Below are 25,002 nucleotides of genomic sequence, written 5' to 3' on the forward strand. Positions count from 1 at the left end.
CAGAAGCCCCGCCCACCTGCCTCTCCATGGCCGCATCAGAGGCCAGGCCGGCCCACTAGGTCCGCTTCCGCCGGAGGCCCGCCCACTGGCGGAGGGCGCATGCGCGAGAGCTCGGCGAGCGAGGGGCGTGGCCTGGCAGTGCGGCGGGCTCTGACCTTCAGCGCCTCCTCCCGGCTCCGTCTGGTTCCGCCATGGCGCAGGCCGCGCAGAAGCTCCTCCGGGCCGTCTCCGCCAAAGGGCCGCAGCTGCTCTCCGGTGAGGGGCCGCGGGGGGAGGGGGGCGACGGGGGGGCTCGTCCCAGTGGAGGCGGCGTTGCTCGGCGACGAGGCCGCAGCTCCGGCGGCTGAGGCGGGGAGAGGAGCGCAGCCATTTTGCCGGCGCCCAACCCTTCTCCCCTTCTGCCTTGCGCGGCGCCGGGCTAAAGCTGACCTTGGCCGCCTCCTTGAGACCGGGAGCCCCGCCGTGGGCATGCTGGCTTAGAGGAGGGAGCCCTCCGCGGTGCTTGGTAGACGGGAGCCTAGAGCCTCTCCAACCCCTCAACTGCCTCCCTCCCCAGAATGCCTGTGTGCCTAGTGACAGCACGGACTATCGGCCTCCCCCTCCGCCCCCGGCCCTTCACGGCCCCCTCGCGCTTCCGCCTGGGCCCTTCCCCTTGCTCTCCCGTTGGCGGAAGGCGGCCTTGTGAAGAACTGGGCCGTGCACGTGGGAGCAAGTAGGCCGTAAAGGTCAGCTGGGGAGGGGCCAAAAGGGCAGGGATTGGGGGGGGGGCTGCCGTGTCTTTCATCACTTGACTGGGGGGCTACGATGGGCATCACCTCGGGCACCGGGCTGAGCGTTTGTTCAGCGCTGGCCTATCTTCAGTTGTTAACTTCAGTACTACCAATATTAAGGATGCTGAGAAATTGGGGAGAGTATGGAGGAGAGCAACAAGCATGGTAAGGAACCTGGAAGCTAAATGAAGGATTTAATGGTACTCAGTCAGTTTGGCCCAAGGGTGGGCAGTTAATTCTCCCAATAGAAACTGGCACTGTGCTAGAGGGCTGCTCCTGCCCCACCCGCTCTGCCGATGCCACACTTGAAGGGCTGTCTCAGAAAGACGGTGACATATCCTTTGTAGTGCCTGAACACTGGACAAGAACCAATAGCTGGAAGCTTCGCAGAGAGAGATGCACATTTCAAATGAGAAAGAATATTACGCAGAGGACCAGTCTGCCGCCTGGAATTGAAGGGACTCCATCATTGAAATGTTCCAGGCCAAGTTGGGACCATCCAGCTGTTGTCTGGATGGTCTAAGGATTGCTTCCAATCCTAGAATTCTAGATCCAGTGACAAGAAGCCCACCACTATTCTGAGTGATTAATGCCTGGGTTTAGCTGGTGTAACTAGGGTTTCCTTTAATGTTTACTCAGAATCTCCCCCCCCCCCTTTTTATTATGCTTCCTGCCTGTTGGGATAATAAAGATCTTGATCCTTCTGTTTGATATCAGACATTTAAACCTTGCTCTTGCTTCCTCAAGCTAAAGGATCCAAATTCCTTCCATATATCCTCAAAGGATTTTATAGTCATCTGATCATCCTTGCTATTCTTCTCTGAGTACATTGTAATTTCTCTTAATGCTTTTTAAACCGTGATGTCCAGAATTGGCCACAATATTCCATGTGCTCCCTGACTAATCTAGTATGCTGTAAAGTAAAATTCTCAATTCAGTAATCTTAGCACCATGCAGACTAAAGATTGCATTTATTTATTTTTTGCAGATATATCACACCATTCATATTCCATTTGTTAATCTACTATTTTAATCTTTTTATGAGCATGTTATTGAGCCAAATAATCACCATCCTGCACTTGTGGATTTGATGTTGATTTAAGCGTAGAATTTCATAGTTTATGAAATGGGCTCATAATAAAATTATCAAATCATTTTGAATTTTATTTCAGTCTTTTAATGTATTATTTAGTCTGATCAACTTTTAGCCATCTGCATTCTTAATGAAGAATATTGAGGCTTTTTATGCTTTATTGATTATATTATTTCATTTTGACAAGTAACCACTTAATAGCTCATTTTGAATAGAATTTCAAGTTAGCATGTTACTACCAAATATTATGGCATCGAGCCCAGTTTAATTAGCTTGTTAATCAAAATGCCATAGGATACTTTTATTAATTGCTGTGCTGAAATCAAATTACATCTGGAACATTTGAACAATGTATATTGTTATTTTTTTAATGAATTAAATTTAGTCTGGCATTATTGTCTTTTCAACTTTAACAATAGATTCAACTATTGTATTTATAGTTGCTTGGAGATTCATCACTTTATGCTCTAAAATATTGCCAAGCACTGACATCAAAACTGACTGATTTGAAGTTCCCTGGATCATCCACCTTCCCCCCCCCCCATTTCTGTTTAATGACAGAACATTTGTCCCACCGTTCTGTAGACTTTTACCATTCTCCAAAATTTCATTTAAAGCTTGTCAGACCATCAGAGAGTTCCTTCAGTGCCCTAGGATGGTCCTCAAGATTTAAACACGTTTCTTTCCTGATTGCATTCTGGCAGCTTCCGTGTTGGCTTTCCATAGTTACCTGGAAAACCAGATTCTCTTATTGGAGAATAAGGAGCCAGAATAGAACCAAGCAGTGCTGTTAGCTTTTTGTGATCTGTTGCAACTGACAGATGCTTTTCTATTTAACATTAGAAGCTCCCAAAAGAATCTGTCCTATGAACCAACTACTGTACTCATCACCTGACTTGGCTAGAGACAACCTCTTACTGCAAATATTATACCACAAAGGCCAAGCAAAATATCACCACAGAGCTAGAAAAAACTTGTTTCAGCATTTGTCATTTGCTCTTCATCTTACCTTGCTCTTGCTCTCTTTTCTAGCTGCTGCAACCTATTCAAGGCCTCGGCTGAACACTTTCTTGTACTATGCCAAAGTTGAGCTGGTCCCTCCAACTCCTGCTGAAATTCCCAAGGCAATTGAGAGCCTGAAAACATTGCTGAAGAGCTACCAGACTGGGCGCTTTGCACAACTCACAGTCAAAGCAAGTATTTGCCAGCAGTTGTAGCTTACGGAAGCTTTGTTGGAAAAGGTGCTTTCAGACTTCTGATTTCCCGAGAGGCTGACATAGCTCTGTTCCTGCAGTGTCTGAGATTAATTCCAGCAAGCCCCTTCATAGAGCTAGAGAGAATGGAAACTTTCTCTGTGTGTGTGTGTGTGTGTGAGGGAGAGGGAGGTGCAATGGGATCATTGAGACTTCTGGAATAGTGGCTATATTAATTTGAATAAATTAAAAGTCTAAATATCTCATAATTTAAATGTAAGTTATAATAACCGAAGACCTTGATGTTGCTTGTACTTCACAGGAATTATCAAGAATGGGTGGGGCGATTGCTACCACAGTAATAATCATTTTAAAAAAATATTTTTATTTTCCTTTCAGGAAGCTTTGAGGAATGGCTTGGTGGCTACTGAAGTACTGATGTGGTTTTACATTGGAGAGATCATAGGCAAACGTGGCCTGATTGGATATAATGTCTGAAGAAGCTTCTTCTTTTGATTCCTAGTAGTGTCTTGATAACATTAAACTATGTCACTGAGATTTAAACTGTGTCTGCAAGTCATGTTTACATTGTGGCCGAATCAAATGGTCACAGAATCATAGAATGTAAAGGTTGGGCAACCTGGCAGCCAACCTCCAACCCTTTTTTTCTTATTTCCCCCCTCCCCGTGTATTTATATTCTTCCATAAATGCTTTGAAGAAACCTTACAGCTGCCAGAAATGAATGAGACAGATTAGTTTTGGTAGGTTCCTGTTGTACCAGGAAATGCTACCGTAAATAGATAGAATTCACTCTAAATCTCAAGTAGCAATTATAAGGAGAGATAGTCAAGGATAACCTTCATTTGTTTTTCTCAAAGATAGTATTTAATGCCCTCAAAGCTGACACCAGTCAGAACATAGAACAACTCAAGTAGTGAAGATTGGGACCTATGGGGTGACCTGGCCCACAGAATTGCCAAGATTCAGAGACGGTTGACTGGATAACATCACTATTGAATGACAGGAAAAAATCCTAATTTCAATTTTTAATTGCACTACACTCTCTCTCTCTCCACCATTTCAAATACTTTCAAGTCTGTAGAGGTTTGTTTGGTTTCTTATGTAGTTATAATATAAGGGCAGAAAAGGCTGCTTTTTCTCCTATGATTTTACAGGAAGCAGTTTAGGTGTTAAAAGGAAGCTTAGAATTGGCTTCAATGGGTTTGGAATTTTAGCAGGCTTCTGCCACTGTATAAACTGCTTCTGACAGCGGTTAGAAAATTGATCTGCCTTCTTAGCCAAAAGGACCTACTGCCCACATTCCTCACACAAAACGCAGGAAAGATTTGTCCCTCTGTTCATTAAGTGAGATCCTGACATTTTGTACCTTGGGGAACCCCTTTTCCATGCCCACAAAAGAACTGCTTCAATAAGGTTTCCTAATACTGTGGGGCCATCACAACCTCCTGCTAACTTAACCAGGGTAGCTTTCAGATTTGATTCCGCTGCCAAGGAAGCTGAATCAGCGTCATTATAATTTCTAATAAACCCGTCTTAATTATCTTTATGCTGTCAGAAATCTTTATCTGCTCTTTTCATGGGGGGAGACGTTCATTCTTCCCTCAATTGCCCCTCCTGCAACCGCCTGAGAGGCTGCTGGGACGGGTCCTCGGTGCAGGTGCTGGGGAAGAGCAGCCGGGGCGCAAGGAGACGGCAGAGCGCCCATCTGCTCCCCACCTCGGAGGGCCAGAGCAGCCGGGGATGCTGGGAGCTTCAGCCCGGCCGGAGGGCCACCCTCGCTGCCGTCCCAGCAGAAAGCCCGCCTCCTCCTCCTCCTGGGCACCGGCCCACCTTCGCACAGGTTGGCCGGCAGGGAAGCGCGGCGAGCCGTTCCCCTTGCCAGGGCAGCCGACTTCCAGCACAGCTGCTCAGCCTCCCAGCAGGCACCGCGATGCCTGGAGGGAGCTGAACTCGGGCTGCCAGGCCCCGAGCCCACCCAGAAGGGACGGCGGCGGCGGCGGCGGCGGCGGGCAGGTCCCTCCGGCCGCCAGGAAGCAACAGCTGCGGAGGAGCGGAAGGCAGCCAGCCTGGCAGCGGCGGCGGCAGCGACGGGCTGGGCGCGGAAGCCTGGCGGTGGAGCGGGCTGGGCCGGCGGAGCAGAGAAGCGGGCGGAGGTACGGCACCTTGACCGAAGCCGCCTCCGGGGCGAGCGCAGTCCTCTCCCGGGACAGCGACGCGGCGGGAGCACCCGCTGACCCGCTCGGGGGCTTCGACCGAACCGCGGCGGTGGGGGCCGCCGGACACCCCGTGCCGCGCGGCTGCGTCTCCGGCAGGACGCCGGGCAGGGTCGGCTGGCTCAGGAGGCGGCGAGCGCAGCTAACCGGCCTCGTGGTAGCCGCGGCCGCAGGCGTGGGAACGGGCGCACCCGCATCTGCTCCCGACCTGGGTCCGGCCGCCTCCCCGCCCGTGCCGGGCATCCTCGCAAGGGGGCAGCACAGCAGCAGCGGCGGCGGCGGCAGCGACCCCCGCCCGCCCCGCCCTCCCGGAGGCCCCGCGCCGAGCATGCGGGGCCGCTTCTGCCGGCCGCCAGGGCGAGCGCTTGCGCCATGCCGCTGGCGGGGCGGCGGCGAGCGGGCCCCGGACCCTGGATGGGCGCCGCGGTTATGCCGGGCCGCCCGCGGCGCCTTCTAGCTCAGGCAGCGCGCGGGGCGGCGCCTCGGCGGGGCCCGGGAACCTGGATGGGCGGCGCGCGCGTGCAGCGCCCCTAGGGGCGGGTTGTGCGGCAGGCAGGTTCCCGGGCGCGGCCCGGCCCCGCTCTCTGGCGCTTCGCCTCACAGGAAAGATGGCGCACAGCGGTCGGTGGCGCTTCCCGGCCCGGCCCGGCAGCGGCGGTTGGGGTCGCCGCGGGCTGGGGGGCTGCCGCGCGCGCGTCCCGGCCCTGCGCTGCGTGCGCGGGGACTCCCCCGAGGAGCGGGCGGCGGGCGGCGGCGGCGGCGGCGGAGGAGCAGCGGCGGCGGCGGCGGCTCTGGCGGGAAGCGGCGGCGGCGGCGGCAGCGGAGGGGGCGGGGCGGGCGGCCCCTCCTCGGCCGCCGCCCCCTCGCCGCAGCCCGCCGCCCCGCTCCCGGCCAGCGCGGGGGTGGCGCCCGGCTTCGACGCGGCGCTCCAGGTCTCGGCCGCCATCGGCATCAACTTGCGCCGGTTCCGGGCGGCCTGCGGGGCCGAGGCGGCCAGCGGAGAGGTGAGGCCGGCGGCCGGGACCCGGCGGGCAGGGGGCGGGAGGGGGGCGGGAGGGGCCGCTTTCCTCGGCCGGGAGCCGCCCTCGTGCCGACCCGCCGCGTCCCCGGCACGGAGAAGGGGAAGGGGCACGCCCCCTCCTCGCCTGCGCCGCCGCCGCCGCCGCGGGAACGAGCGGCCACGCGCCTCCTCCTCCTCCTCCTCCTGCTGCTGCTCGGAGACGCCGCCAGCCGAGCTCGCTCCCTTCCCGCGCGGCCGCACGTGTGGCGGGAGGAGGCGGGGGCAGGTGGCGGCCCCGCGGAGGGCAGCTGGGCGGCTGCCGGTGGATGCCCGGAGGGAGAGTTGCGGCGCAGCCTCTCGGCTTTCCGGCCGTCCCGCTTGAAGAGCCCCGCTCTCTCTCGCGCGGGCCAAGCCGCGAAAGGCAACGGGCAGGGCGGCAGCGGCGGCCGGGTGACTCCGCTCCCCTCTGGGCGGCGTGTTTGCCGGGGGTGGCCCTGAAGCCAGGCGGGCGGGGCTTTCGCCCATCCAAACGGGGAGGAAAAGGCTGCTCTGCGCTGGAGGCCGGAGTGACAGCCTCCCCCGTCCCTCCCTTCCCCCGAGGGCCCCGCCTGGTGCCTGCAGGAAGAGGGGAGCCCCCTGGAGCCCCCGGGCCTCCTTCCTTCCACGGGGAGTTTGGCACCACCGGCAATAAACATTGAGCGCTGCTGCCTCCCTTTTCCCCGTGTTCAGTGCTGGGTTTTGCCGGGTAGCGCGTCAATCAGATCCCCCCCCCCCCCCGCCCATTACCCGTGTCCGCCTTTGAAAAACTTCATCCTTTCAAAAGCAGATTTCAAGGCAGACCAAAGGCTCCCAGTCAGGCTCTGTGCTGGCTAAAAAGCTACGTAGCCCCCCCACACCCCCCCATGATTTCCAGGCTAAGAATCCTCCTTCCATCTTCTCTGATGCTTGTTATCCAATGACCGAAGCATTTGATGTAGATGATTGTGGCTACTCCGACACCTGCACTTTTAGCATAGTGCTTCTTCTCACCAATTGAAATTGTATAGATTTTCAAAGTCAGACTTTTTGCTCAATTTCCTTCAAAGTATTTATACGTTTTCTCACTGTTTTAATGCTACATAATACTGAATGTGCTTTGCCAAAGTACATGCCAAAGAGGACAATCATTTTAAAACTTATATTTGTGCAGTCCTTGTTCTTGGATGTTCAGGACAGTGGCCTGAGGCTCATTTAATTCTTTGCTGCATGACCAGTCAGAAAGAGAAATAGTGCACTTACTGTGAGTCATTCGAGCCCCTGCCTGAACCACACCTCCCCAAGTTCTGTCATTGTCATTAAATGGTCTTAAACAGTCCGCTGTATTATTCATCAGGAGTCTCATAGGTTGTACCTCTTGGTCATGATTTACTAGAAGGAGAGAAGGAGGCAGAGCTGGGGAGCAAAACATGTTTTATGTAGGAATATTTTCACTGCTCTAATTCCACAAAATTTCAGGCATACATAGTAAAAACATCCTATTTGCAGATATAAACCATTTGAGGAAACCAGTGTTGTGGGTAAAGGTCTGAACGTCCTCTCGGAATCTGTTTGTTTTCTTTCAGGTGGTTCATTGCTCAGCTAGGTAACATCAGTGCTAGTGAATGTGAGGTTTGCACCTTGTTTATATATCGTAGTTTTAGAGGTTGCGTTGTAGTCTTTTTGTTTCCTAAGTTATGTGTCTTTTGAAAGTTAGGTAAATGTGGTTTATCTTCATATGTCTTGTGCCTGAATATCAAACTTCCAGGAGATCCTACTATTTTGGGACCGGGTTTACCTAAAACACTACTAGTTTCCCATGGCTGAATCTGTCCATGTGTGGTAAGATGGAGGAATTTTTGTCATGCCTTCTGACTGTAGTTAGTGTTCATGGGTGCGCTTTGCTACTCTGTGGAGTCCTTATGCTCTCTGAACTTGGCTGCTTGCACACGTTTCATTACCCGACTAGGTGATATCATCACTGGTAGGGAGTACGAGGTTTGCTCCCTATTTATATACATTAGCTTGCCTTTCCATATTGGTGGAGGAGTGTGTGGTGTGTGTGGTTTTCTCCTTGGTTGATTCGACTATTGTTTTCTGCTTCATTGTCTGGAGTTAATTCCTGCTTATCCCAGTGTTGGTAGCTGGAGACGATATTTTCTTCTTAGCTTTTTTATTGTCTGTTTTTGAATAGTGTATAAATGTGATTTATTTCTGGGTGCTCACTGCTGGCTGATTTCTCTGAATGCCAAGCTTCCAGGAATTCCCTAAATCCATTTTTGCATTAGCTTGGTTTAAGCTAATTTAGCTTGTGAGCCGCCCTGAGTCCCCCTCGGGGAAAAGAGCGGCATACAAATGAAATAAATGAAATGAAATGAAATGAAGATGTTCACAGCTGAAAGTATGGTTGAGTCTGTTAACCATGTTGTATGGTTAAAAAGTTTTCCTGGTGTCTTCTGACTGCTAGTTGATGTTCATGGATGTGCTCTGCCTGTCTGCCCTGCATAGAAGCTGCAACAGACCTTATGCAATAGGTCGTAGATTTTTTTTCCTTGGTTCTTTTAGTTTATTTAAGATGTTTTGAAGGGCTTTAGTTAGTGTGTGTGTGTGTGTTTGTGTGTTACCATAAAGCTGTGTGGTTATAATAATCTGTTGATTGTTTCTGAGATGTTTTTGATGTATGGAAGTATTATCCTTTTTATAGCTTTATTGGTTATCCTGTAGTACAGCATCTACAACCAAACAGCCAAACAGAACAACCAAACAGCCAAACAGAACAACAAGGACTCCAACATTCAGCCCTGAGATACTTATATGCACTTCTATTAGATCAGTTCTTGGGTAATGTATTATTGCACTTGTTTATGGACACACCTATTGCAAGTTATATTACCCTCCCTCCGCCATATATGGGAATATTCTCATTCCCAAAGCACAAACTGAGGGTGCCTGAAGTTGTGAGTTTATTCCTAGCTAGAAGGGCTGCAGTCAGTTTGAGGCAGGCTCCCAAGAGTGCCTCACCTCTGCCGCGGTGTTAAAACTGTTTTGCTTTCAGATACTACTAGCTCTAGAACAGCAGGGGGTCACCAACCTTTCGGACCTCAGGGACCACTAAATTCATAATTTTAAATCCCGCAAACCACTACTATTTTTTTAAAAAGATAAATAGCATTTAGTGCAATATAAAAATTGCAAATAATTTTTCTCCGGACCACCAGTTGATGACCACTGTTCTGGAATGTTTCCAGGATGCTTGAAGAATTAGAATAGAATTCTTTATTGTCCAAGTGTCATTGGACACCCAAGGAATTTGTCTTTTGCACATATGGTCTCAGTGTACATAAAGAAAAAATAAAAGATATTCATCAAGGATCATAGGATACAATACTTGGTGACAGTCATAGGATACTAATAAGCAATCAAATCATACTAGGAAACAAAAACAATATAAGTTGTAGAGATACGAGCAACATGGATATAGCCATAAGTGGGAAGAGATAGGTACTAGTAAGAATGAGAAGAAGAATAGTAAGACAGCCTTAGTAGATAATTTGACAGTGTTGTGGGAATTATTTAGCAGAGTGATGGCATTCGGGAAAACTGTCCGTGTGTCTTATTGTTCTGGTGTGCAGTGTGCCTCCCTATAGGTTAATTTTATACTGTCGTTAAACTGAACTGTCCTGTTTAAAATTCTGGCTAATCTGTAAAGAATTGCAGACAAAAGCAGAACTGAGGTTCTGTTGTTTTCTTTGGAGCTTTGGGTGAGGAGACTCTTGGATAGGCAAATGGTGCCTTTTGGGATTTATTCTATAGTTGCAAAATTATATTTTTCTTCCAGTTGATCCACTGCTTTTGTAGTACTTTGACGGTACTTTGTGTAATATGTTATTGTACTGTTACCTTCTTTGAATTATTTAAACCAGGCATGAGACAGAAATAGAATTACGGTAGTTGGTGAAAGGTTTGAATCATTCAAGATAAGAACCTTGAAGATGTCTCTGTCTGTCTCTCTCTCTCATACACACACACACACACGTGATTTGCTGTGACAATTTTCCTAAACATTTTGTTCACATAATTGCTCATATGCTAATAAATTTCAACATTTAAAGCAGCGTCTGGTGGCTCACAGAAACACCTGCTTACCCAATTTTGATAAATGAATTTTCTCTTTTTTTTTACTGCAACTGCATTTCTGGAGACAGAATGACTTACAATATTGATATCATAACATTAAAACATGAAGCCATCTATTTGCTTTTCTGACTAATAGAATCTGGCTAGTAGATGGAAGTAATCTTACAGCCGGTTTGGTGGTGTAATTAAAGATACTTGGCTAGAAAATGGGGTGTATTATTACCCCTAAAGTCTGGCTGGCTGGCTTGCGCTCCAGAGATAAAAAGTTTGAATCCAGACTTTTGGAATCTTATCTGGAAAACAGAAGTTGGCTAATAAAACCTAGGATGCAGTACAAGATAAAATAGGCAAAGAATGGCTTGTCTTAAGGTTTGAGACATTTGTTGCTTAAATTGCAACCTGAATCCATATTTAGGGATTACGTTTAGTCCCTTTCTTCACACTGAATTTCTGAACTTGCAGTTTAAAAATGGCCCCGGGATGTCATTTGGAATGCTTTATTATGCCCTTTGTGTTTAGGTCAACTTTAGTAGGAAGCTGCTTCTTAACTGAGGAGGGATAGGACAGGCCGTGAGAGGTTGGTGCAGTAGTAGGGACAATTCTGCCTAATCCTTTTTTGTTTTTTCAGAGGTTTGCAGGCTGTATTTGCATGCTGAGGAGTCTGACTTGCAGTGGCCAGTAAAGGTGGCAGCGCCTTCCTGAGCCTTTTTACTTTCTGCTGGGAGTATAAAACTGAAGACAATTCCGAGATTCTGTTTGAAGCCTAAGCTATTAAGCAGGGGAGTCTGTTGATTCTTACTTTTCTTCTCTGCTCTTCCGTTTAGTGTAATTCTGGCTTCCGTCTTGGAAGAAAAATGGAGAGAAAAGGATCCTAACAGTCAGCTGGGGCTTATTTGTGCTGCTGTAGAACCCAAGATGCTATATGACATTTTCTTGGCTCTAGAGAATCCCAAGGCCAAGACAGGCTGAAGAATCTTCTTTTTTTTTTTAACTGGATGTGGTAAATCCTTATTAAGTCCTGACACAATAGGATTGTTGTCTTGGAACTCCTGTTTCTGTGGTAACCTGGACTGACGTTTCTCCGTAGATCTGTATCTTTCTCCAAAATGCTTGTGATGTGTCTGCAAACTATAGCTTTGGCTGTATTCTTTCAAGGACTTCCAAATATGTTCTTCAGTAAATTGATATTTTAAAAAGCATGTGCTTGTGAGATACAAATTCAGTCTCATATTTGACAGATTATTTTGCTACACTCAAGTAATTTTGAGACCGTGGGATGCCTATTTGAATTACCCAATTTTCCTTCTCTGGTCATCACATTTATAAGTTTCAGTGGTTTACAATAATAAAATTAGGTTTTAAAGATCAAAATATGAATATAGGACGTCTGCAGTCCAAGTTAAGTTATTAAGAGGTTGTCTTATTTTATATGTTGAAAGTAAAGATTGTTATAAAAGTAGTCCTCAACTTATAGGACCACAATTGAGCCAAAAATGTGTGTTGTTAAATGAGACATTTAATGAGTTAATTTTGCCCCATTTTACGATCTTTCTTGCCACCGTTGTTAAGTGAATCACTGCAGTTGATAAGTTAATAACCTCGTTGTTAAGTGGATGTGGCTTCCCCATTTGAATTCTAATCATATGATCATCGGGATGCAGCAAAGGTCGTAACTTTGAAAAACGGGTCATGTCACATTTTTCAGTGCCGTTGTAACTTTGAATGATCACGAAATGAACTGTTGTAAATCGAGGACTACCTGTAGAATTGATTTGTGCAGCCTGGTGGTATCCTTTTGAGTACTGGATGCGTGAGGGAGCTTTGAGTTTTTCTAGCATGTTCAGCTAGATCTAATCTGGGTGGGCAAATGTGAGTGGAGGGTTTTTCTGTTTTTGATATTATTTTTTTCCATCTCACTCTACCCACTTTTCTTTTGCCTGGCGTGTGTGTGTGTGTGTGTGTGTGTGTATGTGTGTGAGAGAGAGAGAGAGAGAGAACCAATTTCAATGGACATTTTAAAAATACTATGAATTGTGGCACAATCCCTGTTTTTCATTTTTTTTTAATATGTGTATTTATTCTTTTTAATACTTTTAAAATAGTGGCAAGGAGCGTAATCAACAAGCCCTTTTTTCATAAAGCCACACCTGGTTTGGGGGCTTTCCGAAGCCCTTGGGGTCCTTAGCTGGTCTTGGCTTCCAAACCTCTTGGGGTTGCTCCCAGGGCAAAATCCCCAGGGCGGCAGTGCCAGTGGGAAAGCCTGGAGAAGAAGGAGTGGGCCAGGGCAGGCCAGGGCTGGAAGGAGCAGAGTTGCTGAGCTCCTGGGTATCTGCCGATGTCCGTGGGGATGACATCATGATGCAGTAAATCCCGAGGGGAAACGTGCTCTTGGCTTGTTGACTGCCAGGCTGGGAGGGAAAGTGGGGATTCCGCATGGGAGCTTGGAGACCCAAATCCTGGGGCTGAACGGCTGAGGCTGCTGGAACCTCTGTGGCCTGTGCCCTGCACCTCCCTCCAGCTTTCCTCCAGCTGTGCCCCGCAAAAGGAGCGCAGGGTCCTGACCGAAAGGGTTGTTGAAGTGCTGGAGGATCTGCAGCCGTTGATCTCCAGAAGCCCCCGTTTGAGAAATTCTTAGACCGATAAAGTTTGGCTCCCTGGAAAGAGATGAAGCTTTGGTGGCCTGACTCATCCGCTCTGCTTCCTTGCCTGCTTAGAACCCGTCAGCCGCCTGCTAGTTAGAGATGCGAAGGAGGCGCTGCCCCTTCTGCCAGCTAGCCAGAATCTCTGCCCATCCTCAGCCAAGGATTGTTTACTTCTTGCAGGGAGACCCACGTGGGCAAGGGGAGGGGCCGGCAGAGCTGTGCTCTGGAGGGCTGCGTGCAAAACTGGCTTTTCCGGCATTCCAGAGACGGAGGAGCTGAGCTGGGAGCATGAGGCCGGCCAGCCCCCCCCCCCCCCCCGGGGCTTCCTTTCTGCTCTCCCTCATCCACAAGGATCAGCGCCCTAAGCGGGTGACCTTGCAGTTTAATGCCCCCAGTCAATCTCTTCGATTCCTCTGCAGTGTCCCAGGAAAGCATGAAAGGAAAGGTTCTCCCACCTCTCCCCCTCAGCTGCCGCCTCTCAGGACGGCCAGTTTCTCTGTGTAGGTGTGGGGGGGGCTCCTGGAAGCGCGTGAGCCAGGGCGGCAGGACGGCTGTTCCTTGAGAGATGACAAGAGGCTTTGGGGGAAGGTTAGGAAGCAAAGCCCAGAGGTTCCGGCACAGCAGGAGCAGAACCGAGGGCGGAGGGGGGCTGGCAGTGTCTTGCCAGAAGCTCTTGCCCAGAGGCAGCCGCTGTGCCTCTGCTCCAGGGAGGCCCTGGGCCGGCTCTAGAAAGCTGGGAAACATGGCTTGGCCTGGGCTCCCATGACAGGAGCAGCAGGAACAAGGGAGCGCATAGCTGCTGGCCTCGCAGCTCCCAGCTGAGCTGAACTACTTGCCAGGCGCTTGCCTGCCCCGTATCGGTGGTTGCTTCTGTCCTAAGCCAGGCTGCTTCTCTTTAAAGAGGGGGCTTCCCTTCCTGACCTTCTTTTCTTCTGGTAATGGTCAGATTCTTGATTTTCTTCAGGCGGACTCCATGGCCCAGGCTGCCTTTGGGGCTTTATGAGATGCGTTTCCCCTGGGGGGGCTTCTCTTCCAGCAGATGCCCCATGAAATAGGTTCTTAGCGATTTTCAACCCCCACTTTTTCAGAACAGGCAATTGTCAGCGTTGTTAATATTTCTCAACTGTATTTTGTTTTCACGATACTTTTTTACTTAAACCCTCTCTCTCCCTCTTTCTGCAGGATGAGCAATTTCTAGGTTTTGGCTCTGATGATGAGGCCAAAGGAGCCCATTCCCCCAAGTCCCTTGCAGGTAAATCCAACCTACTGAAATCGGAACCATATTCAGTGGGATTTGCTTTAATGGAGTTTAGATGTGGCTGATCTAAATAGTGTATGTTGAGCGCCAAAATCTGAAATTTGTATTTGCTGGCTTGATGTAATATTCCAGGCCATAGCTTTTTCGAATAAGGGGTTGCTAAACGGAGCCACAGCGGCTGTTGCTTTCCTTAGTTTTATGAAGGCCATCCAACTCCAAGAAAACACTTGGCAGCATACAATAAGCCCAGTGATATATGAAAATACAAGCAAAATCCTCCGTACTGCCCAGATCAAAACAACCCTCCCCAGCATGCAAGTGAATTCAACAAGGCCACACAATACGGTATCCTGTAAATCATACCTTAGTTGCACAATACGCTTAAATCGTTAATCAGATTCTTACATTTCCACATTAATGGAGTCAAAACTCGCTATTTGGGGAACACACATTCTCCCCTCCATTTCACACCAGGAGTGTATTGAGAAGACTCTGTTACATGGTAGAGAGAGTACGGGGTATCTTGGCTGCTGTAGTTGCCCTTTAAAAACAAAAGTTTTCTGCTGTCAGGTCTGGGAATCCCAGGGAAACATTTTAGTGGCTTTCTCCAGCTTTTTTCCCTGAAGATTAGGCTAAGATTCATTAACTGGGTTTATAATGGGCAAAATGTTCCTGTGACACAAGTGCCTGAATGATATGACTTAGTCTTCAAGGCTAAATGTAATCCTTTGGAAGTTAATTGATTCTTTTAAGCATTCCCACCATACACAATTCTGCCCTAGCCCATTATGCATATTTCAAGGCATCTATGAAAATGCCCACCAATAGAAATGCCATTTATTATTAAAGCCTGCTTTGAATGTCCTGATGAAAAAGAAATGAAATTTAAATTCGGATGTGTCGTTTCTGTCTTGACCGTTGGCTAGTGAAAGTAGCAGGGGATTATTAAATCCCGTTTCCCTTGCTGCTGAGCTCCTCAGGCTTTTGATAATCCAGGATGACTTCTCCTGCTCCAAGTCCAACCATTGTTGATTTGTGACTCAGTTTATCATCTGGTAAACTGATTAACTTAATTCTCCTAGCATTATAATCTTATTCATCTAAATATGCGTACTAAACCTATTTATGTAGAAATCAGACATTGACTTATTGTTAAAACTATGAAATGTTGAATATCTCCCTCCCTCCCTCCCTCTGTCCCCCCCTTCCCTTTCCTTCTTTTCTTGTCTCATTCCTTTTTTCATTTTATGTCATGCCTGAAAAGAAGGATTTCCCTGCTTAACGTACACATTTCTGTTCTCTCCCTGCAGTCTCAGTCAAAGCTAGTGCACGTAAACCTCGTGGGAGACCTCGGAACGGTTCAGACCGAAGTCCAGCTGCTCCGCCAGAGTCCTTGCCAATATATTCGCCTTCAAGCAACCCGGAACCTACGTCCATGGAAAACATAAAAAGGAAAGAATTTAAAAGTGGAGAAAAACGGCGAGGGAGGCCTCCTGCTCTAACCAGTGTGAAATTCAAGATCAGCCATAAAGAGTGTGTTCCAGATGCTCAGAAAGGAGGGAAGGAGGAAAAAGAGAACGTAAAGAAAACAAAGCGGGCACCATCGGCTACCTTTCAGCATGCTGCAAAAATTAAGAAATTAAGAACGGGCAAACTCTGTCCGCTGAAGTCCCAGTTCAAATCCGGGAAGCTCCAGATTGGGAGGAAAGGGATCCAGATTGTCCGCAGAAGAGGGAGGCCACCGTCTTCCGATCGCTTGAAGGCCATGCCGGCTCTCGTATGCTCCCAGTTGGAGAAAGTCCAGAGGGCACGGAAGGAAAGAGAGGGGGGAGTCCCCTTCCTCCCCAAAGACGAGAAGCCAACGGTGGTGAGGCAGAGCCCTCGCAGGCCAGTAAGGATGATTCCTTCTTGCAAGAGGACGGATGCCACCATCGCCAAGCAGCTCTTGCAGAAGGCCAAAAAAGGAGCTCAGAAGAAAATGGAGAAAGAAGCAGCGAAGCTCCAGGGCCGGAAGGGGAGGACTCAGCTCAAAAACATCCGGCAGTTCATCATGCCTGTGGTGAGCGCCATCTCTTCGCGAATAATTAAGACCCCCAAGCGTTTCATCGAAGATGAAGACTACGACCCGCCAATTAAAATTGCACGCTTGGAGTCTACCCCAAACAGCCGCTTCAGTGCTACCTCTTGCGAATCGAGCGAGAAGTCCAGTGTCGCGTCTCAGCACTCCTCCCAGCTATCCTCTGACTCCTCGCGGTCCAGCAGTCCCAGTGTTGATACCTCCACAGATTCACAGGCTTCCGAAGAGATGCAAGCTCTCTCGGAAGAATGCAACAATGCCCCAGAAGTCCCCCCGTCCCTGCCAGAGTCCACCTCCCTTGATAACGAGGGGGCTGAGCAGCGGAGGAGGAGGTTTTCAATGGCAGAGAAGAATTTTGCCCCCAAAGCAGCTAAGAAGCTGCCCGGCCTCCAAAGTGTCTCTCAGCAGCAGCCCTCCTCTTCTTCTTCTTCGCCTCCTCCCCCACTGCTCACCCCACCTCCCCCACTGCAGCCGGCAGCCGGCATCTCCGACCATGCGCCGTGGCTCATGCCTCCCACCATTCCCTTGGCATCGCCCTTCTTGCCGTCTTCTGCGGCTGCTCCTGCGCAAGAGAAGCGGAAGTCAATCCTCCGAGAACCGACCTTCCGTTGGACTTCCCTGAAGCCCTCCCGCTCCGAACCCCAGTACTTCTCCTCCGCCAAGTACGCCAAAGAAGGTCTTATCCGCAAGCCGATTTTTGATAATTTCCGGCCGCCGCCCCTGACCCCAGAGGACGTGGGCTTTGCTGCTGCCGCTGCTGCTGCTGCCGCCGCCGGCTTCACCCCTCCTGGGGCCACGGCTCCGGCCCGCTTGTTTTCTCCTCTTCTCTCTGGAACAAGGTTTGATCTGCACAAGAGGAGCCCCCTGTTGCGAGCGCCAAGGTTCACCCCCAGTGAGGCGCACTCGCGCATCTTTGAGTCTGTGACGTTGCCTTCTTCAATTAGTCGAAGCACTACGGGAAGCACTACAGCAGCAGCAGCAGCTTCTTCAAGGAAACGAAAGAGGCGCGTCTTCAGTCCGATTCGGTCTGAGTCGAGATCTCCTTCGCACTCTATGAGGACAAGAAGCGGGAGACTCAGCACCTCCGAGCTGTCCACGCTCCCTCCGTCCTCCTCCGCCTCTTCTTCCCTAACGAGCATTTCTGTCGGCTCCCTTGCCAGCAGTGCCTTAAACGCCACCACGTTCACTTTCCCTTCCCAATCCCTGTCCCAGACCGGGGAAGCAACAGAGAAAAGCCAGAGACCGAGGAAGCAGACAAGCCTCCCTGCCGAGCCATTCCCATCAGGCGGCACTGCTCCCCTTTTCCCTTGGTTTGCACCGGAGCCCCAGGCGGAGAGGACCAGAGGCAAGGACAAAGCTGCCGAGGAGCTGCCCAAAGACAGAGAAAGGGACAACAGCCCCGAGAAGGAGAAGAGCCGAGAAAGAGACCGAGACAGGGAGAAGGAAAACAAGCGCGAATCGAGGAAAGAGAAGAAGAAGAAGGCGGCGGCGGCTTCAGAAATCCAGAGCGGCTCTGCTTTATTCCCATCCACTCGCGGTTCTAAAGGGAAGGTCATCGTCAGTGAAGATGTCGCAACCTCGTCCTTTGCCAAAAAGCCCGCGGGACGGAGGAAACTGGCCGGCCCTGATCCAGCGGCAGATGCCCCTGCAGTGGTCCTTGTGGACTCAGCTAGCATAAAGACCAAGTTGCCCAAGAGAAGCCGGGCGGGGGGCTTGGAGAAATCCACTCTGGACCTTGGCCTGGTGGCCTCTTCTGCAGAAAAGGAGGAGTCTCTGCGTCTTCCTGCCGCCTCACTTGGCATCGTGAAACATTCCTCCATCAGCTCAGTCCTGGCTCATGCCGATAAACTTCCAATGGCGGACAAGAGGGTCGCCAGCCTCCTGAAGAAAGCCAAAGCTCAGCTCTATAAGATTGAGAAGAGCAAGTCCCTTAAGCAGGCGGATCAGCCCAAAGGACAGGTATCTTCTTCCAAAGAAACTGGGACTAGAAGGGAGGCAGCACAGGAAGCCAGAGTCTGACCAGGGTTCCCCGAGAAATGGTGCAAATGGGCCTCGCTATGCAGACTCAGAGAAGCCGGGAAAACGTTTCCTGTTATGCGGCCACTGCTCACAGACACTGGCAGGCTGTGTGGGCTGCTCGCTCAGAGCTCCCCGCCTCTTCCCTTCCTGGTTAGGGCTGCTCCACAAGGAATTTCAGCCTGCACCAGAATGGGCAGCACTTGGCCTTCCAGGAATCTTTTCTCTCTTTAATGCTTTTATTTTTCCATAACCATGGCCTTACAGTGTGTCCCCTGGGCACGATCTTTGTGTCATCATATTTAACATATTTTACATCACTTTAAATCTATTTCTATCTTACCTTTCATTTACATTTCAATTGCCTTTTAACTCAACTCCTCCCATATAATTCTACGTTCTGTTCCAAATTATTCAATTTTCTGTTTCCTTTTGTCTACATTTGTTTTCTATCCAGCGATAAAAATATCCCTATATCTTATAATACTCTAATTCTTCCTTCTCATTAATTGCCAATGTTCATCTGTTCATTTCTGCACGGTCTAATATTTTTTTAAATTACCTCTCCCTCTGAGGGATTTTTTTCCATTTTCCGTCTTCCAGGAATCTTGTGAATCCCATGGCACTCCAGAACATCGTTTGGGAATTTAATTGAAAACATTTTATAGCCCTAGCCTAGACCTTCCACCTTGGGGAAAGAGATGAGCTCTGAATTACTGCAAGGGGGGCTTTTTTTATATTAAAAATAAAACCCCATACTTTCTTTCTTTTTTCTTCCTGCCCATCCCAGCTGCCGTGGGTAGTTACATACAACACAGCTACTAAACGTCTTGCAATATGTAGATGTTGCTATGTGTTATTCCTAGTAGATCCTAAGCTCGTACACACCGAGATCCTTGATGCATTTTGTGTCTATACCTGCACAGTTGCGAGTGGCTGGCTTCAGGCAAAGCCTCTCTGCCTCGTGGAAGGGAACTCACTCGGAAACATAAGCAGCCAGCCGTGCCTCTCCCCTGGGATTCTGCTACTCATGGCAGGATGGTTGTCTCACCCTGTTCCACCTGTTTCTCTAGGGTCAAGAGAGCGACTCCTCAGAAACCTCTGTGCGAGGTCCACGCATCAAGCATGTCTGCAGGAGAGCAGCCGTAGCCCTGGGCCGCAAGCGAGCCGTCTTCCCAGATGACATGCCCACTCTGAGTGCCTTACCGTGGGAAGAACGGGAGAAGATACTGTCTTCCATGGGGAACGATGGTAAGTGTTTTAATCCCTTTCCCTCATCTCGAGGGGCGTTAGAAACTAACATAAGGGGTGCTGCTAAATGGAAGAGTCCTTTTGCAAAAAAGAAAAATCTCCTTTAGAAAAAGGGCAAGCAGCACAACCGCCACTTTCCCCTCCACGGATGATGCTGAATTAATAGCCGGTGGTCCTTTTGACAGACAAATCCTCTGTTGCTGGGTCAGAAGAGGCTGAGCCCCTTGCACCGCCCGTCAAGCCCATCAAGCCCGTGACCAGAAGCAAGGCCCCCCAGGAGCCCCCCGTGAAGAAAGGCCGGCGGTCGAGGCGCTGTGGGCAGTGTCCAGGCTGCCAAGTCCCAGAAGATTGTGGCGTCTGCACAAACTGCCTGGATAAGCCCAAGTTTGGTGGGCGGAACATAAAAAAGCAGTGTTGCAAGTAAGGGCATGGCTGCGGGGCCTCCTCCTCCCAGGGGCCAGCAGGGGACCCTCAAACCCTGACCTCACGCTCGCTGGGGAGGTGCCAAGGGTGCCAGGCCTTCCCGCGCCTTTCCCACCCGAACGGCCGGAGGGTTCTTGTGTCTCAGAGCGAGAAAGAAGCCGGCGTGTGGAAGGGGAGCAAAGGGGAGCTCAGTGAAAGACCTTGGCCACACCTGATGCAGGCGCCTCCTGTTGCCCTGTTGGCTTTTGTCCCTTTTGAGCGCAGTGGGGAAGCAGCCCCCCTGTGCGAATCCTCCCTCCGTCCTTCTGTCCTCCTCCCTGGGCTGCCTGGCTGGTCTGAGGCCGGGAAAGGGAAGGCTCCCTCTTCTCTCCCTTGAACAGACTCCCAAGCGGGTCCTTTTCCCTGCAGCTGCTGAGCAGCTGGCATTGCCACGTGTCTCCTGCTGGAGCCAATCCCTTCAAGCAACCAGATTTACCTGGGAGCTGGGGGGGGAGGGGCAGCCCAGGGCATTTCTTTTCACAGGATCCCTTCCGCTCCCCCCTGTGAGTCAGGAGTGACCTGGGCTGACAGAAGACCAATAAACGGGAGTGTTTGTAGCTCAGGGTTGAAATGAGGACTCTTGGTCCTGTCTGCGCGGATTTGTTTTCTTGCAGACATTTCATGACCCAACTAGGTAACATCGTCAGTGTTAGTGATGATGTGACCTCGTTTGGGTGCAAGAAAACCACCCGGCTCAGAGGGGACCCGGGGACCCTGCTGGCAGAACCCCCCCGTGGAGCGCTTAGTAAGGTCTCTTCCCGCCCCTCCCTCTTCTCTTCCTGAAGGATGAGGAAGTGTCAGAACCTGCAGTGGATGCCATCGAAAGCTTATCTCCAGAAGCAAGCCAAAGGTGGGGGGCCCTGTGCAGAGGGGGGGGGGGCAGGAAGGGGCGGGGCACGGGGGGCTTTCAGGGGAGCAGCTCCCTGTGTGGCTGGCAGCCCCACCCAGGAGCTTTTCTGCTTTGCAGCCGTGAAAAAAAAGGAGAGGAAATCCAAGTCCGGTGAAAAGAAAGACGGCCAGCTGGGGAAGGTTCAGGGGGAGCCCAAAGCAGCAGCAGCAGCAGCGGCTCCTCCTCCTCCTCCTCCTCCTCCTCCTCCGGCTTTGGGCAAAGAGGATCCGGCCTCCAAGAAAAGCAGCGAACAAGCCCGGAAGGCCAGTGAAGGGAAGATGGAGGAAGGGCAGCTGCCGCCCCCGCCTGCCCCAGACCCCAAGCAGCCTCTTCCTTCGGCCACCCGGAAAGCTGGCAAGCAGGCCCCTCCTGCCTTGCCTCCTGCCCAGCCGCCCAGCTCAGGCCCGCCCAAGAAGGAAGCCCCCAAAACCCTCCTGGCTGAGCCCAAGAAAAGAACAGCGCCATCTCTGGACGCAGGTACGTGGCTGACGTTCCCGACATCCCTGCTCCCCGGAGAGCCCGGTCGGGCCTTGCTCCCTGGTGTAAGACTGCCTCCCACAGCGGGAGGGGGGGGGGGAAACGCCCCGACTCAACATCTGCATGCAAATTCTTGGGCACACATCAATGGCCGCAGGAGGAAGCAGCAGGCAAATTGGACTTGCCTTTCTCTTTTGTAATCGTTTGTTCTTCTTCTCCTCCTGTGTACCTGTTTGCTGTACGCACATCCCGATCCTTTAGCAAAGCCCGCGTTCCTCTTGCTTCTGTCCTTCGGTTTAATCTAGGCCCGTACTTAAAGCAGAGGAAATTGGTCTCCTTGGGGAGAGGCCTGGGGTATAACTTGATTAGAAGAGTTGGGTTTTCTTTCTAGAAGCAAAAAGTGGATACTGTCTTTTCTGCCCTACCAAGATCCCAAACGCCTCGTCGCTTCGAGAGACAAATCTTAGCTTATTGCAAAGTATGTTTGTACTTTTTCTAGCCGTTGAGCAAAGCAGACAGAAGAAAATCATTCCGCGTCCCAGCTTACCTGTGAAACAGAAACCAAAAGAGAAGGTAACCTAACGCTTCATCTTGCTTCAAGAAAGAAAAAATGTTCCGTGATTGTGTCCTCCTACTTAAAGCCTCATCCTCACCTCGCCCCCCTTTCAAAGGATGCAAACCCCGCGCACCCCATCCAAAGCCAAGTCTGGGCTTCCAAAAAGTGCGCGTGGACTCTTATCCAAATACTAGCATTTCTGGCCTTTTAAGAAAAGCCGGGTACCTAATACAAGTGTAATATTTCTCCATTATTGTTCCTTGTCTGGTGGTGGTCGTGGTAATTCAGTTTTGCGGTGTCTCTTGAGACTGACCACCTATCGCAGCCTGCTAGGCAAGGTCCCTGGGCCTTCAATGAATACATTCTGAGACCAGTTTGGGGAGGAAGGAAAGAAATATCGTGCCTCCCATCTTCCTAGGAGAAGCCCCTCCCAGTCAGCAAGCCAGAGAGCAGCGCCCTCAACACCCTGAGCCCTTCGTCCAACAACACCCCCCCTTCCAAGCAGAAGCCTCTGACCGACGGGGTCCACAGGATCCGAGTGGACTTCAAGGTAACAAGGCAGCGTTGAGTTGGGCCCTGGAGGAGGGACGGTTCCCTCCCTTCTCACCACATGGTCCTGCCCAGCAAGCAGCCTTGAGGGACTGGCAGAGCCAGCTCACGCCAGCCTTGCTTCTCTGCTTTTCAGGAGGACTGTGTGGCTGAAAGCGTTTGGGAAATGGGGGGTCTGGGTATCCTGACCTCCATTCCCATAACTCCCAGAGTGGTCTGCTTCCTGTGTGCCAGCAGCGGAAACGTGGAGGTAAGAGAAGAGCCAGGTATGGGGTATGGGGGTTTCTTTTTTTCAGTTGCATTGTTTAAGTACATTTGAAAGACATGGATGGAATTGAATCCTTCATCAAAACAATCCGTTGTTCTTGCAGAATCGTGTTGTTTTAAAAGTTTCTTAGTTGCCTCTGAAAACACAAACTGGTCCCAACTTCTGCCAGTTCCTCCTCAGCCCTGAAAAAACATTTCTCCTTGTTGCGGAGTCTGGGATTGCTGTAGAAGTGAAATTGCTCCCAGACAAGTTAGGATGTGGTCTAAAAGCATCTTCAGACGGTTTTGTTTATGGACCCAGTTTCGTATTAAGACGGGTACCTTGATACTCAATTGCTTTGAAATTCTTTGGATTTGGTTTTCTGCATTTTGACACAAAATGTTTATCTCGGTACTCGTCATTTGTTTGATACTCAACATAGCAGCTGGAACTTCCCAGCACTTTCTGCCTTGTCATTTACTACATTGCTCCCAAGGGGAAAAGGTCTTTGGCACTCACCAAAGTTTCTGGTACTTACTGAGAGAGAGAGAGAGAGAGAGAGAGAGAGAGAGAGAGAGAGAGAGAGAGGGAGGGAGAGAGAGAAGCGCGACAGGCCTGCCTGCTTGGCTGACTTGTTTGTTTGCTTGCAGTTTGTCTATTGCCAGGTCTGCTGTGAGCCTTTCCACAAATTCTGTTTAGAGGTTAACGAACGGCCCCAGGAAGACCAGTTGGAAAACTGGTGCTGTCGCCGCTGCAAGTTCTGCCATGTGTGTGGAAGGCAGCATCAGGCCTCCAAGGTAACTCCCTTCGCTTTCTGAGAACCTGGGGCAGAGCTGAGGGGCCCCGGACAGGCCCCTTGGAGCCTAAAATGCTGTGTGGCTTTGTGTGACGCCACGGCTCTTTTCTGCCACCCCACAGCAATTGTTGGAGTGCAATAAGTGCCGGAACAGCTACCACCCAGAGTGCCTGGGACCCAACTACCCAACTAAGCCCACAAAGAAGAAGAAAGTGTGGGTATGTTTTTCTGGGGAATCGGGGGGGTCTCTCAGCAGACTTTGTTGCCCAAACAAAATAGAAGAAAGGGGGGGGGAGGAGAGTGGGTGTGATTATACAAATTCCTGGAGAAATGGACATTCTCACGTACCCCTTTTGTATTTTGGTCTTTTATTTTACTGTTGTGATTTCTTCTCCTTATTGGATATTGTGTTCTTAGGGGGGGAAAAAAGCTTCTTTTTCTCTTTCTAGATCTGCACCAAGTGTGTTCGCTGTAAGAGCTGTGGGGCGACAACTCCAGGCAAAGGGTGGGATGCCCAATGGTCCCATGACTTCTCCTTGTGTCACGATTGTGCCAAACTCTTCGCTAAAGGTGCAAAAGGGCCGAATGCTATTGAGGACCAAGGCCTGGGAGGGTTGGCAGCCATTCCACCCGAAGGGAAAGTCTTGCTTTTCCACCTGGCCTTAGAAGGGGGATGGCGGACAGCTTCCTAGGTAGAATTGCACACGGCCTGATTCATTGATCGCACTAAGACTTGCACTGTTTTAACGGTGGTTTGTTAAATAACCCACCATAAGCCCCGTTTTACCTGTATGAACTGAGAAGGGTCGTGTGTGTCGTTGCCCCCCCCCCTCCCACCCCCCGGTCAGCCAGCGACAGGACTGGCCAGCAGCCTTTCTTGCAGCCCCTGCTTGGCCCCGACTCTCGGCCTGCTTGAGCCCACCTCCTCGTTTTCTGCTCCTTGCAGGGAACTTCTGCCCCCTTTGTGACAAGTGCTACGATGACGACGACTACGAAAGCAAGATGATGCAGTGTGGGAAGTGTGACCGCTGGGTTCACGCCAAATGCGAAGACCTCTCTGGTGAGGAACAGCATTTGCGGCCAACAGACGTCGCCCTTAGATTACTTTGGCAGATCACTCTGCTTTAAAAAAAAAGAAGAAGGTGGGGAAACCCTGCAGGAAAGGTATCCAGAAACTCCTCTAATGCTCACAGACAGAAATGATTGACGGTGTCAATCTGTGCCTTGAGCCAGTTTTAGAAAGTCTCACGGTTGTCTTGGATCGCGGAAGGTGAGCGGAAATGCCGTGAGGTGGTTTGGGGAAGGGTTAGTCGACTGAAACTAGCAGACTCCCGTATGA

At 50.5% G+C, this 25,002-nt stretch overlaps 2 protein-coding genes across 5 annotated transcripts in view; both read left to right on the top strand.

Moving 5' to 3' along the window:
• The first annotated feature begins 118 nt into the window (after window positions 1–118).
• Window positions 119–3,620, top strand: ATP5MG (ATP synthase membrane subunit g). Its single transcript, XM_087706450.1, has 3 exons — window positions 119–255; window positions 2,896–3,060; window positions 3,460–3,620. The coding sequence occupies exons 1-3, from the start codon at window positions 192–194 to the stop codon at window positions 3,552–3,554; spliced, it is 324 nt and encodes a 107-aa protein (XP_087562576.1). The 5' UTR covers window positions 119–191; the 3' UTR covers window positions 3,555–3,620.
• A 2,279-nt stretch (window positions 3,621–5,899) lies between these two features.
• The window catches only part of KMT2A (lysine methyltransferase 2A), a 36,018-nt gene continuing 16,915 nt past the window's right edge, over window positions 5,900–25,002 (top strand). For all 4 annotated transcript variants that reach the window (XM_087706448.1, XM_087706445.1, XM_087706446.1 and 1 more), the window contains exons 1-14: window positions 5,900–6,295; window positions 14,268–14,337; window positions 15,654–18,379; window positions 19,510–19,687; window positions 19,873–20,107; window positions 20,935–20,999; window positions 21,117–21,515; window positions 22,015–22,088; window positions 22,490–22,621; window positions 22,757–22,870; window positions 23,518–23,664; window positions 23,786–23,881; window positions 24,113–24,233; window positions 24,610–24,723. In XM_087706448.1, coding sequence (XP_087562574.1) covers window positions 5,900–6,295; window positions 14,268–14,337; window positions 15,654–18,379; window positions 19,510–19,687; window positions 19,873–20,107; window positions 20,935–20,999; window positions 21,117–21,515; window positions 22,015–22,088; window positions 22,490–22,621; window positions 22,757–22,870; window positions 23,518–23,664; window positions 23,786–23,881; window positions 24,113–24,233; window positions 24,610–24,723 — 4,867 coding nt within the window. The remainder of the gene's footprint in view (window positions 6,296–14,267; window positions 14,338–15,653; window positions 18,380–19,509; window positions 19,688–19,872; window positions 20,108–20,934; window positions 21,000–21,116; window positions 21,516–22,014; window positions 22,089–22,489; window positions 22,622–22,756; window positions 22,871–23,517; window positions 23,665–23,785; window positions 23,882–24,112; window positions 24,234–24,609; window positions 24,724–25,002) is intronic.

The sequence above is a fragment of the Thamnophis sirtalis genome, unplaced genomic scaffold, assembly GCF_051295495.1.
Source record: "Thamnophis sirtalis isolate CommonGarterSnake01/CBP01778 unplaced genomic scaffold, rThaSir2_p1.2 scaffold_2, whole genome shotgun sequence".
Lineage (NCBI taxonomy): Eukaryota > Metazoa > Chordata > Lepidosauria > Squamata > Natricidae > Thamnophis > Thamnophis sirtalis.